At 37.4% G+C, this 14,270-nt stretch overlaps 1 protein-coding gene across 2 annotated transcripts in view; it reads left to right on the top strand.

Annotated features, from left to right (window-relative positions):
* The window catches only part of RFC1 (replication factor C subunit 1), a 42,267-nt gene that overhangs the window by 23,688 nt on the left and 4,309 nt on the right, over positions 1 to 14,270 (top strand). For both annotated transcript variants that reach the window (XM_059818093.1, XM_059818092.1), the window contains 15 exons: positions 832 to 1,064; positions 1,793 to 1,867; positions 3,727 to 3,804; positions 4,571 to 4,658; positions 4,754 to 5,052; positions 6,114 to 6,221; positions 6,736 to 6,915; positions 7,215 to 7,319; positions 8,432 to 8,828; positions 9,715 to 9,824; positions 11,462 to 11,576; positions 12,017 to 12,105; positions 13,158 to 13,295; positions 13,704 to 13,799; positions 13,977 to 14,075. In XM_059818093.1, coding sequence (XP_059674076.1) covers positions 832 to 1,064; positions 1,793 to 1,867; positions 3,727 to 3,804; positions 4,571 to 4,658; positions 4,754 to 5,052; positions 6,114 to 6,221; positions 6,736 to 6,915; positions 7,215 to 7,319; positions 8,432 to 8,828; positions 9,715 to 9,824; positions 11,462 to 11,576; positions 12,017 to 12,105; positions 13,158 to 13,295; positions 13,704 to 13,799; positions 13,977 to 14,075 — 2,210 coding nt within the window. The remainder of the gene's footprint in view (positions 1 to 831; positions 1,065 to 1,792; positions 1,868 to 3,726; positions 3,805 to 4,570; positions 4,659 to 4,753; positions 5,053 to 6,113; positions 6,222 to 6,735; positions 6,916 to 7,214; positions 7,320 to 8,431; positions 8,829 to 9,714; positions 9,825 to 11,461; positions 11,577 to 12,016; positions 12,106 to 13,157; positions 13,296 to 13,703; positions 13,800 to 13,976; positions 14,076 to 14,270) is intronic.

The raw sequence follows: 14,270 nt of genomic DNA, 5'->3' as shown, positions 1-14,270 counted from the left end.
TGAGACTGTGTATGCCACTTTTACTCCTTTTAAATCAAAATCTGTTTTGTCTGCTGACCTCTTGTCTGATGTCCGTGTTCTGTGAAAAGGCTGCATTTCTCTGAGATGGTTTTGACTGTACTGGAAGGAGAGTGTAAGTGCAGAGATGTAGGGGATGTAGAATAGCTTATGGAATCTCTGACTAAAAGGGGAAAAGTAAAAAATGGTGTTAAAGTGTTTCTACTAGAACATTCATAAGCTATGAGCAGTACTTTAAAAATAATTAGTAAGCTTATTCAAGCAGCTTTTTGTAAATACAATGTTCTAATATTTTCCCCTGGTTTATAGTGTAATATTGAGAGATTCTTAAGAATATACAAGTCTACAAAGCCTATATTAGCTGCTCTGTTAATGAATGCTATGAAGTAATAAAATAAATATAGCTTTGTATTTCACATTTTTTTGTGAAGGAAGAGTCATGCTGTTCAATTTGATGTTGCATTAATTGAGAGGGTTCAAGTTTTAATGACCTAGATTTTCTGTTTGTTGTGTTCCCTATGTAAGAAGAGAAGGCGTTCTTTGTTAACCTCTGTAAATGAGAGTTAATGTATGAACACAAGTAACAAATTTTGTGTGTCAGACTTTGTGTGTTTCAGACTTGAGCTATGCTATTAAAGATGCTAAATACTATGTCTTATGCAACTCAGCCTTTTTTCAAATAACTTTTAAACAGGTGTAATATTTTCTTAGGATTTGAATTGAGGTAATATGCCAAAATAGTTTTCTTGGCAGTTCCATTGTAAGAACTCAAGTTTCATGTACCAGAAGTAATAAAATACTTTTCATGTTTAGATGAAGAAGATGACTTTGTCAATAAACGAATTTCCCTGAAACCGAAGGAGAATGGGACATCAGCGATCGGTTGTCCAGGAACAACTACAGTGAAAAAGGAAGATGTAAAGCCACGAGCTAAAAGCAAACCATTATCTCCAGTGAAACAGACTCCCACCTCTGCACTTGATTACTTTGGGACAAGTAGTGTCCAACGATCAGAAAAGAAACTGGTAGCAAGTAAAAGGAAAGAAGTGAGTACTGATGATGTTCCTTTAGGCTGCTCATGTGTCTGATAGCAGATCAAAATGGCTGGTTTAATGACTGCAAGGAGGTACTTAACTGCTTGTCCTATTTAATGGTACTTTTTAATGACCGCTCAAGTCTAAGTTCAGTTCTGATGATATCTGCAGACATATCAAGTCCTCAAATGCAAGTGGAGAGTAGCATTTCCGTGTTTGAGAACATAGCACAAACTTGAAAGTAGATATTTTCTCTATTGCTTCTTCTCAAGTGACTTTTCTTAATTTTAAGTAGTTTTGAGATTAGTGAGTAGATGGGATAGCTTATAGTTGGGGGCGGAGGGCAGGATGAAGAGGAAGGAGGTTGTTTTCCCAAGCTTTATGGTACATATATTCATGGAATAACAAAGCACCAAATAAAGTATGGAGGAAATAAAAAATTCACAATATAGTTATTGATTTTTCTTTCAAGTGGGTCAACTGTGATAGCTTCAGAGATGTTCAGCATTGTTTGAAGAAATGAGATATTTATATTACAGCATGGTTTTGTTTTCAATAGTAAAATCTCTTGAAAATAGCCTATTTAATAGTGTTTATGTTAGACAGCTAGGAATAAAATACTGCGTGTCTCATTCCCAGTCCTTTTCTAGAAGCATACAAAATGCATCCATACAGATTAAATTATAATAATTTACATGATATTGGGGAAACTGAACTGTTGGTCTTTTTCTTAAACATAGCCTTCACAAAGCAGAGACAGCACACTAGATGATGAGGCCATTGCCAGGCAACTGCAGCTTGAAGAAGATTCAGAGGTAAAAGCTCTATAAATTTGCTGCTGTATGCCAAGAGCAGTTTGTTTAACTTAAAATTGTTTTTCCTTAAGAAATTAAGATGGACTTTCCATGTATGCTATGAATAAGTGTAATAAAATTCATCTGTATACTTAACTTGCAAATATGTGCAAACATAATCACTCAGTTATTTTTATGGGCATTATTTCAGTTACCTAAACAGAACATCTCAGTCTATTTTCTGTCTGTCCAGACTTTCTCTACCTGTGCAGTTGATGAGTTGATGTGTTTATAATAATCTTGCTTTTCACGTAGAATTCACTTTTTGCTTCCTCATGTTTTTGGTTTTGTTGTTGGGTGGTGGTTTTTTTCCATTCCCTGGAGTGAAAAATTAAAAGCCATTGCAGTCCATGATTTATTTCACTTGTCATCTGAGAAAAATGTGAATTACCCTTAACTGTGTGTCTTAAACTTCCATGTTTTAATCAGTGCTAATATGAGGGTAAGGGACACTTGTCATACATACTTACTTGCTTTTGGGGAAAATCAATTCATTTACCATATACTGGTAATATTGAGTATCCTTTGAAATAAATATACAGTACATGCAAAACTTAGTCTCATCCTTGACCTCCCCAGAGGTGTGATGAATTTAGCTTTAAGCTATTAGAAAGTTAAACAATCTGTCAGGAAAAACAAGATGTTGTCTTTCATTTGAACTGATCTTATCTATAACACTCTCATTGTCTATACGTATCATGGAAGGAATGTACTTTATTTTGGATTTATCTCTGCCTCAGTCTGGTTTGTGTTTGGTAGTCGCTGCCCTTCCCCTTTCTCACTGTATACAGGGAAGATAGATACATTTCATTGTGTCAGGCATGTAAAAAATAACGCCTGTGGCATATTGGTTTTATAAAGTCATCTGTTTGAATCTTACAGTGCGGCATGTTGGACTTCAAAAATCCTTTCATAATTGTCTTGTTGTTTTGTTGAAACAATGATCAATATTTATTGGCAACAATATACACTATTCAAGAATAGAAAAAGTTTTCCCCAAGGGGCCATATTGGATAGGAAAGGTAACTTGATGATAAGTTATCACTTAGATGTCACATTTATTTTGTTAGGTGAAATAAAAAACAAAGCCAGGTTTAATTTTTATAATTAATAAATAACTTTCTCAGATTCCATGTACAGTATTTGTTCTTACTGGTTCTTCTGTCAAAGAAAATCAGTTGTCTTAAGTAGAAATAGAAAAAAGTTAAAGTGTATTTGTTTCCATAAAGTAAACAGAACTGGCCACAACAGCTGGGCTAAGGGCAGTAGCTAAATTCTCCAAAACTGCCAGAATTTTTTTTCACATGATGTGTTGCTAGCAGTAAATGAGAACAAAACACTAATTATCAAGACATCGTAATACTTAACAACCATTGTTCCTACTTGTCTTTTGGGACTACTTTTGAAAGTTTTCTAAAGCCAACAAGTTGCATCTCGGTGCAGGCTGGTTGTTGTGAGATCCTGCCTTCAAGTTTTGATTGTTTAATAAATCAAGATGATACACAACAATAAAAAATATGAAGGAACAGAAAACCTCTTTGAAAACAGATTATACAGGCTTATTAATGTTTCTAGTGCAACAAATCCAAACTCTACTTTTCTGACTAGACTTCTGTCTGTCTTTTTGGGGAAAACAAGTAATTCTTCAGTGCTGTTTTCAGAAATTTATTTGCCTCTGGTAGGATGCACTTTCTCCAGCTATGTGCTGTCTTATTTTAGATAAACCTTTTGTCTGGAACAGCAAATAGAGTTTTAAAAAATTATAGTAGAACTAAAACTTGTCAGACATGAGCCTAAAAATCTTTTTTTTTTTTTTAAAGCTGGAGAGACAGCTGCATGAAGATGAAGAATTTGCTAAAACTTTGGCCATGTTGGATGAAACACCACAGAAGAAAAAGGTTGAATTTTTTTTTAAACTTTAGTTTTTAGAAATGGCATTGCTGGGAGTGTTCTCGGTTAGACACCTAACCTTTGTTTTGAGGCTTCCATACAAATGCATTAAAAACAGCGATGTTTGCATGAAAATAACGTGCTCACTTTTCATACTTTCGTCCTGGATTTTCCTCACTCAGTAAATGGTGTCCTTCCTAATCACACAGCAGGCATCATTGTATCTTTGTGCTATCTGCTTCTCTTGAAACAGGATTTTAAGTTCTAGTTTTATTTGATTGGAGTGTGTTGCCGAAGACTCGTGCTTTAAATCGGCTATAGCTCTGTTAGTTCAGAAGGACCAGATCAAGTAAAATTAGTCAATAGCACAAGTTGGTGAAATGTGATGGAGAAAAAGGAAGGAGGAGAATACTCTCCTTGCTTTGAGAGAAGGGGCAAGTAGGGATCTTAAGAGTTTTGAGACAACCCCCAGTGGTGGGAATCTTCCCAGTTCTCATAGTTTGTGGTGCTATGTAAACCAATTAGGATCAAAATTTACTGTAACCTGGAAATTTGTCTGGCCGTTGACTTAAGGAATGATTATGTGCATGGCTGAGTGCAGAATTTGCTCATCTGCCTGCCTTTGATAGAGACTGTATTCTGACTTGTGGTAGGGATCAGCTTTGTTAGAGGTCATTCAGTCTGTTGTACTTAATAGAAGGGAAACTCGGGGATCTGGACTTAATGGTAACTCTGGACGTGCATTTCTGACTTTGGCATTGTGTGTTTATTTAGGCTCGGAAAGATTCAGGAGGAGAGCAAACAGTATTAAGCATCAAGAGCAGTCCTAACGTGACAGAAAAATATAAGCAGTCGGAAAGAGGTAGGACATGGAATATAGAAAACATTTCACCAATTTATAATATTAATGAGATACATTCTTATATGTGTGCTCTCCTCCCTCTGCCTCCTTTCAAGTGAAAGCAACAAATTCAACAGGTGAAGCGAAGAATTGCACTGTGAAGCAGCAAACTAAATCTGAACATTCAAAAGGCTCTCATTTATCCCCACAATCATCTGATGGTAAAATAGCAAGAGAGTTGACAGATAAGACCGTGCCTTTGAAACCTAGCTCTAAGCTTGTGTCTCTGAAACAAAAAGAGACTGATGAAAAGGAAGGAGGTGCTCGAAGTTTAGTATCAAAGGAAAAAACTGCTTCAGGGAGAGAAGAGAAGAGAACACCAAAGAAGGAGAAAATTTCTCCCAAGAAGGCTGAGGTAGGAGCTATCAAAATGAGTAGTTTACACTTATTATTGTTTATGTGTCACTGTTGTAACTTGGTACTTTGAATCTTCTGGGCAATTTTTAAGAATTTGAATTCTGGTAAGGCTTTAAGAGTCCAGCAGTTGTAAAAACATAGGAAAAAAACCAACCTGGAAAAGTGTAAATTAAATGCATGAAGGAACTGAGAGTTCTTTGATGCTCATTAAGGTATGCACATACACTGCAAAGTCAGTTCAGTGCTTTTTCGTGTTTAACTTCCCTGAAGAAATGCAGAATGCAGGAATTCTGATGCTTAGTGAAAGCTTGCTGTTTATGTGAGCATGGTGACCTTTTGGATCTACATTGCTATTAAAATGATAAATGGCATTGTTTTGTTGTTGGTTCCCCCTGTCTCCTATTTCTGAAGTATATTTCTTATGATGGATACATTATGTAGGAATATAATTTAGTTTTAACTGTCTGATTCAGTAACTGTAGCTATTGAACACACTGGCAGTTATTGGCAACCTTAAAACATACTTTTTAATCATAAAGTACAAAAATCCAATTTTGACACTTAAATAACGGTTGTAATTGGGAGGGAGACCCTGCAACTCTTTTGGAGGTGAGTTTCAAATAATTTTTTACTGATTTTTAAAAAGCTTAAATGTCTCTTAAAAGTAGAAATACTATGAAGTAGACTTTATGTAAGTGTAGCTCTTGTCTCTACCCGATCATCATCCTGAGATAAAATAGAATGTGAATTTAAAGCACCAATTTTTGAATTAAGTGAGCATGTACATGTGGAATACAGATGAATCTACAGAAACTTGACAATAAACAATGGGTACATAATTTTTTTTTAAACTCTCAGGTGAGTTTTAAAATCTCTTTAAAAAGAATGACAGAAAATACCTCAAAACACAAGCAAGAAAACCATGCATGTTAATAGATTAAAATCAAATGTTAGACCTCTTCCTTCAGTGCATAAAAATGTCAAACTGTGATGCTTGAGTTTATTTTGTTGTTTTATGTATGTAATATGTGTATTAATTTTTTTCCCCTCCTGCTCAAGTCTGTAAGCCCTGAGGACTCTGAAAAGAAGCGAATCAATTATCAAGCCTACCGAAGCTTCCTTAATCGCGAGGGTCCAAAAGCGCTGGGTTCCAAAGAGATACCTCAGGTAAGCTTGACTACAGCAGAATTCTCCATGTAGAAGTGGAGTGTGTCATAGACTTACTGTTACAAGTGATCTAGCAAGTATCAACTAAACTATTTAAAAACTGGTATTTTTTTTTTCAAACAGAAGGTATGTATTGGAAAAAGCTAAATTGTAGTGCAAAGCAGTGACTAAACGTAACTAAGAAATTAAATTCAGTACTTGATTTATGAAGTCACGATGAAAAATGGTTATTGGTCTTAAAGTTGAAGATAGTCATTTGACTGACATGCCTATGCTTGAAGCACAGAGTGTTAGGAGTATGATCAGTCAAGTGATCAATGTGTGAAGTTTTGTTAGTAGCTATTCCTTTAATGGCTTTTGAACTTTTAAAGCTATTATATAGCTAGGTAGCGTAGGCTTATTTTTAAAGTTTCATAGGGTACTTGACATGGTAGGGGGTTAAAGTTTATGGTGAAGAGGTATTTGGTAGAATTGCATCAGGTAATAGCATTTTCTGCAATGCTGTGGTTCTCAGGGAGCTGAAAACTGCTTGGAAGGCCTGACATTCGTAATTACAGGCGTTCTGGAGTGTATTGAAAGAGATGAGGCCAAGTCTCTGATTGAACGTTATGGAGGAAAAGTAACTGGCAATGTCAGCAAGAAGACAAGCTATCTGGTTATGGGGCGAGACTGTGGCCAATCTAAATGTGAAAAGGTGAGTGTTCTGTGCCTGAGCAAAGTAGAAGTGAAACTGAATTGTTCGTATCTTAACTGTAGTGATTTTCAGTATCCCTGCCAAAAGGAGGCAGTATTACAATAATGTGCATGTCAAAAAGGAGAACTTGCCTAATGTTTTAAGGCTTTGTTTTGTTTTTGTTTATATGTCCATCCGCGCGCACACACACAAAACCCCCACCTTTTTGTTGTTGTTGCATTTGTAAACATAGTCTTTAGTGGAAAGCACTTTGAAGTGAATTATGTAATTCCTAATTTTAATTCTTACTTTTGCTTCAGGCATCAACTTTAGGGACAAAAGTTATTGATGAGGATGGCCTGTTTGATCTTATTCGAACTATGCCAGGCAAAAAGTCCAAATATGAGCTGGCGGCTGAAACAGAGGTTTGTTTATAATAAACTTAGGGGTTTTTTTGTTTTGGTTTGTTTTTAATTGAAAGGAGTTTTGGTCTTCTGTTCCAGTAACAGTAGCCCTACAATTGTCAGTTTGACCTTCTAGGTTAAAAGTATTGCAAGTGAAAATTCTGTATTTGTGTTTAAGACTTCTACTTGGGAGCTATAGGGTTTTTTCCTACCTTTCATTTTTATACTCTGACATAGTTTTGTATTTTAGGTATCTGACTGAGGGGGTAATTGATCTCCTTAGATAGTTTTGGTTTTAAACTTTGAGTGTTTCTTTATTCTTTTGAAATAAGTAATTGTTCTGATATGGTGTGGTACCCAGATGGGCCCAATATAAAATTGTACTGTAAATATGGGACAACTGTATGTAAACCATGTGTATACATAACAGATTTTGTCTTTATGTGGTACTTCAACTAATAATATTAAAGGTATATTTTTGGGGGGAATACTGTAAAAACAGTAACAAGGTTTTTTAATGCACATTTAAATTTGGTATGTAGTGGCTCAAATGTTATTAAAATCTCTGTTAGCTCTAGCATGTTGGGCATTCAGTATAGATGTTGCTTTGGTACTTCTGATGTGGCTAGACATGAATTCTTGCATGTGAGGATACTATTGGTGTCTTAAGGAAAAGCAACCCTAAGCTTACTAGCTAGTTACTTTCAGTCACTTTGAATTGTTTTGAGTTGAACACTTTCTGGAGGCATTGTTTTGCAAGAGTTTCAAGGGTGTTTGGCCTATTTGTTCCAGCCCGACAGTCATCAGGCTTTTTTGTGTGTGGTGTTTTTTTGGTGGTAGGGTTTTGGTTTTTTTTTTTTTTTTTTTGTTAAATGATGCATCAGACCTTGCAAGTAAGGGGGACTGCTCTTGGAATGACCAGAACATTTCCTGCCTCTCTTTTGTGGGTTGTGCTACAGAACCAGGTGGCATTGTGTTTAACAGTGGTTTATTTTTGAGAGGAATATTTCTTATCTGCTCTTGAAGTCTTATTTTATCAATGCACTCCTGTACATGTGTTGAAAGACAGTGTGTTTATTTAGTGTATGGTTTTTTTTAAATTTCCCTTTAATTTTCTTACCTTTTTTTTTAAGGCAAAGAAAGCAGAGTCAAGACCTAAAAAGACACCACAGAAAGCTGAAGCTGGAAAAAGGAATTTTAGCCCCTTCAAAAGGGAAGCTGATAACAAAAAATATAAGTCTACTCCTGAAAAAGGAGATACCGTCAAATCTGTCAGGAAAGAAGCCACTGCTGTTCGAAAGCTTATGGACTTTAAACAGCAGACTGAAGAGAAAAAAGAAGCCCCAAAACCTAAGGGGAACTTGGTTTCTGAGATTAATGAAGATGGAACAGAGAGATTGCTATGGGTAGATAAATACAAGCCTGTGTCTCTTAAGGCAGTAATCGGACAGCAGGGTGAGCAAAGCTGTGCCAATAAACTGCTGCGATGGCTACGAAATTGGCACAAGAGTACCTCAGAAGATGGACAAGGTGACCAACATGGTTAACTTCTGTGTTCTTCATGCCAATCACACTGCTTGGTTCCCTGGATCAATAAGGCCCTTTGAGATAGCAGAGCGACTCTAGAAATTGGGAATGAGGCTGCAGTTGGATGTGTTTTTAGCAGCAGTTGAGCCTGAGATGCCTTTTTTCTTTTTTTCTTTTATGAAACCAGAAAAGCAAACTGTGTCTGAAGATATTTTTCAAGTCTTGTGGTATTCTCTTAAATGTGATGATTCCCCCCACCCCCCAAAGAAACCAAAATAACCTAGCAGTAATGTGTATAAAAATAGCCTCATTCAGCCTAGTGAATTTTTCTCACCAAGAGAAATATTGGCCAGTGCTAACCTGTCTGTACACATGGTGAAAATACAGGATGGCAACACGTCTAAAAGGCTGCTTCATGCATGGGGAAGAGATGAATTGTTAAGGTCCTGGTTCTGTATAAAAAGTACCCCGTGTCATGTGTAGTGTGTCATCCTGCAGACAGTTTTTTCTGTGATTAAAACAGTGTTTAAGCTTCAGTGCTGTTGTAGTGGGTAGTGGGGTTTTTCTCTGTGTGTGTTGGTTTGATTTGTTGGGCTTTTTTGGTTTTTTTTATGATGTGGTTGTAAGGAAATTGTTGTATTACATTAATAGCATTTTTGCTATTTTTTCAGTTCAAAATCACTCCAAGTCTTAAACTAAGATGGTTAAACTAAGAGGTTTAAACAGCTTTTCCCCAAATGGTTAGGATGTAGATGTGTATGCATTTTTCATATCAAGCCTTAAATGAGGAGAAACTCCAGTGATGCTTGATATCTTTAAAGATTTACATGAAGTATGCAGTTTGTTTTGTAATACATACCTAGGTAAAACCTGGAATCTTCTTTTATAGCAAAGACCAATAAAACTGGAGGCAAAGATGACGGTAGTGGTTTTAAAGCAGCATTACTTTCTGGTCCACCTGGAGTTGGTAAAACTACTACAGCTTCTTTGGTTTGTAAGGTGAGTTCATATTAACAGTTGTTCTCAGCACTATTTTTTACATATTGATGCTGTATCTGGATACAGATACAGTGTGCAGGTGGATATCCCCTAAATTACCAGGGTCTTCTCCCAGCCTAGTTCCACCTGCTCAGAACAGGGTTACAGGTAAAAATATGTGGATGTTCAGATACCTTTATCAGGTCTGGGGCAAGAATATAGCAGTGGGTGTCTGTGTTTTATCTGTTACATTGAGAGGAAGCATATTGCAGTTTGAACAATTGGAAATGGTTTTCGAAAATTGTGAGCGTTCAGCACTAGTTCTACAAATCAGAGAATATTTGCAATAAATTTAGTGGGAGCTGAATTCTGGCAAGCTTTTTGAAAGTTTGTATGACAGGCTTGGTCATGATTTTTTTATATATCTAAGAAAGATATCTTTCCCAGACTCTTTCTAAATTCAAATACTACTTTAGGATGAGAGAAGTGTACAAGGCTGTGTGTCCATTTCTAAATCTGAATTTAGAAATTAGTTTTTCCTAACTTACTGGAACACTGTGTTACACTAACTGTCATGAGAATCAGCTGAGAACTCCATATTGTAGAAATACCATTAAAGCTAACTTAGTGTTGTTACAAAAAGTTACAGACTATTTTTGTTGTTCTTTGACTTGCAAGTACTTTCTTAGAATATGATACTACCAGTTTAGACTAGTTGAGAACTATTGTCAGCTATCTGATCTTTGTCCTGGGAAGGAGCGATCACTTACCTCAATATCTGAGTTGTTGTATAGAGTAACTCCCAATCACACCCCCACCCTGCCTTTAGAGCTTTGCACCAACAAGCTGATGCTGCACCCTGCAGAGACCTGCAGAGAAGCTGGATGTGCTGACTTGTGCTCATTTCTGCACTAGCATAGTCTCTTCTGCTTCTAGTTTCCAACCTAGCTTGTTCACAGCTGCTTCAGGTCTCTGCAGAGCACTTCATTGTACTCCACAGGAGTAGCCAGCTAAACTGGGTTGTTCAAGCTGCAAGAACAAAGCTGTGTGCAGCTCACTGCTGTGCCGTGGCATGCCCCCTGGCAGGGGAGTTTGCTGATAAAGGAGCAGCTGGGTTAAGTTCTCTCAGGGACTGACATGCAGCCCAGCCCCATTCTGAAGTGTTAGGACTGCTGGGGGAGCAATGTGTTTCCTGGCTGTTAAATAGTTAAAAACTTCTCTTCAGCTTTCAGAGGATGTGGCATGTTTCTTGTCCTTACTCTGTGCATGAGACATTAATATGCAGCTGGAAATACCAGGGGGCTTAGCCAGCCTTGGCTCATAGTTCTGTTTCTATCCCTGGTGGCAGTTCTGTTACTCCTTCAGAACTAAATCTGTGCCACTGACTTTCTGCCCCTGCCATTCCCCCCTGCCAAAAAAAAAAAGTAGTTCTCTTTTGGGCCTATCTGTTCTGTGTCTGGTTATAAATATTTTTGGAGTGCAAGAGGAAAGGGCTATGAGGAGAGAAAGGAATCAAAGCCACAATTTATATGTGAAAATGGTGTTGCAAGAACTTTCTTCTGGAACTCTGAAATAATGTTTCTAATTCTGAGTACATGTATGCTCTTTCACTGATCTGTGTTCTCATTTTTTTTGTGTGGTTTTTGTGTTTGGACTAGGAACTGGGGTATAGCTATGTGGAGCTGAATGCCAGTGACACTCGCAGTAAGAACAGTCTAAAGGAAGTAGTTGCTGAATCACTTAACAACACCAGCATCAAAGACTTCTGTTCTGGTATGTCTGTTGTTTGAAGGAGGAATTTTGTTGTGTTAAAAGTCTGGTTACAGGAGGGACAGAGCTTCCTCATTACACAATAGTGTTAGGAATTTAACTTCGTCATCATGTGGAGGGATCTGGCTCTAACAGGGATGGCTTCATTTAGTAAGCTGTTTCATTTCATCTTCAGTTGTAGAATTAAATCCTGTTATCAGTAGAATCAGTTGTTAATCTGCACAAACTGCTCGAGAACTCTGCAGTTGCTCTTCTGTTGCGTGGGACTTGTTTCTTGGAAGATGACATGAGGTTACAGTCAGTTCTATTCTGGCAGAGCAGGAGGTTCACCACCACCTCAGTTGTCTACGATGGGCTTACCTAACCTATAAAGCATTGGGTAAAACTCTGAGCAAGACCCTATTTTATTCCCATCTCATTTTCTTGTCCATATTCATTTTCAGGCACATCTTCATCAGTTAGCGGGAAACATGTATTGATCATGGATGAAGTGGATGGTATGGCAGGCAATGAAGACAGAGGAGGGATTCAGGTGAAACTGCTATAGTTCTTAGCTAATGCTATTGCTAAGAGTGCATACCATATATAGCACAAAATATTTCAAGCCAGTCTACTGTCCTCAGCCCATGGTCCATAGAAAGTCTCTGTAGAGTATAGAAAGTCTCTGTAGAGTACAGTTTATCTGACCTATTTTAGAAGTTGGTGTAAGAAGAATTGTACATTGGTAGAAGCAGGGGGGGAAGATACTTCTGTAAAAGAAACCTGGAATGATGAACTTGGGTGCATGCGCTTTAGATGTTTATTCCTGAACAGGTGAATTTATCATAAGGTCTCTGCAGCTGACATCTGCCTGCAGTGGGAGGTTTGTAATCTGACTGGGACAGTTGCTCTCTTCAGTAGGCATTAACACTGAAAACACTGAATAAACAATGTGGCATAGGCAGTATTATACTTTGTTCTCCTTAGCAGCTCCAGTTTTAGCTTCTGAAGATCTCCCATGGTCATATGCACTACTTTGACAGTAAAGGCCATACAGGTCTTTAGCTCAGATGCAGACGCTTACATTGCAGGAATATGAAATTGAACTGAATTTCACCTTCGTTAGAGCTGGGGTAAGCCTAATAATGCTGAAGCCTCAGGGTTGAGCTCTTTGGACAGGGAAGAGCTGATCTTTTTACTTCCTGCTTCACTGTTTGTGGCAGGGTGCAGTCAGAAAGATGTGTGCTCCCTCTGGGCATAGGTTGGGTCCAGCGGGCCTTTGGACAAATCAAACTAGTTCTGCAGGTGGACAGCTCTACTCTGGGCTATTGATCTTCATTGCTTCCTGAACAGTCGAAGTATGATTGTTGGAAGTGGGTAGACAGCAGATTTTATGGCAGCTGAATAGTATAGCAAGTGGAAAAAAAAAAGTAGGAGAGGGGCTAGATTTTCACTGTGTAGAAATATGATTACAGTAGGAGGAGTTTTATAGACTTGCATTTGTCAAGGATCTGATTTAAGGCAGGGACTAATGCTGCTTGGTATGGCATTTTAATCATTCTCTGAGATATGTAAAGTAATTGTTGTAATGTGTTTAAATCACAGGAGTTGATTGGTTTGATTAGACACACAAAGATACCCATCATCTGTATGTGTAATGATCGCAACCATCCTAAAATTCGTTCCTTGGTCCACTACTGTTTTGATCTTCGTTTTCAGAGACCTCGTCTAGAACAGATTAAGGTAAGAAGGCTGTGGCTGGATGGGCTGCACTGAATTACCACCAGTAACTTCTGTCTTCATGTGGCAGATTTCATACAGAATTGGAAACACACTTAAAACTTAATGGATCACCTCACTGAGTTAGTCTGGTTTTCAGAATGGGTTGTCTGAGTTTTTCTTCCCAAAGCCTTTCAGATTTAGAAGTGTATCTTGAATATATCTAAAGATTTTTTTTTTAAATGATCATTTGCTTTTTTTAATACCAATGACAAGGGATGCTTTATGTTTGAGAGAAAATTTAAATTATATGTGCTTAAAAAACCTAGAAAAATACAGTAATACTCTTTCATAGATATGTCAATGTGTTCTGTAGGGGGAAGAATTAATAGGAATTCTGTAGTGACAGTTTCTCAATCGTGTGTATTACAGGGTGCCATGATGTCTATTGCATTTAAAGAAGGTTTAAAAATTCCACCGCCTGCTATGCAAGAGATAATCCTGGCAGCAAATCAGGACATCAGACAGGTCAGTGCCAATTCAGCATCAGTGTCCATTCAGAGAGCACGTCATGTACAAGTCCTTGACTTCAATGTAGGATTTGAACAGTATTATTATTTTTAGGTATAGACATCAGGCTGTTTTCTGCTAGAGTATTCCATTTAAATGCTATCATGCTACCAAATTGTCAATTTTGTTCTTTAGGTTTTACATAATCTTAATATGTGGTGTGCAAAAGATAAATCGTTGACTTATGATGAAGCTAAAACAGATGGTAGCAGAGCCAAAAAGGATATCAAACTGGTAAGTGTAAAATACTGGGTTGGCTTTTACTGTCATGTTCTGATATAATCACTAGGCTTTATTAAGAATCTTCTGAACTAAAGCACTGATAGCCTAGATACAGGGAGCTGTCAAACTTGCCACAAATAGTTGAAGAGCAGTAAATCCAGGACTGAGTATGTATTTTGATGTACTGGTCTCTTACGTAAGATGCAA

The sequence above is a fragment of the Gavia stellata genome, chromosome 5 (genome assembly GCF_030936135.1).
Source record: "Gavia stellata isolate bGavSte3 chromosome 5, bGavSte3.hap2, whole genome shotgun sequence".
Lineage (NCBI taxonomy): Eukaryota > Metazoa > Chordata > Aves > Gaviiformes > Gaviidae > Gavia > Gavia stellata.
The sequence above is the reverse complement of the archived record's forward strand: the minus strand, read 5'-3'. Positions and strand labels throughout refer to the sequence as shown.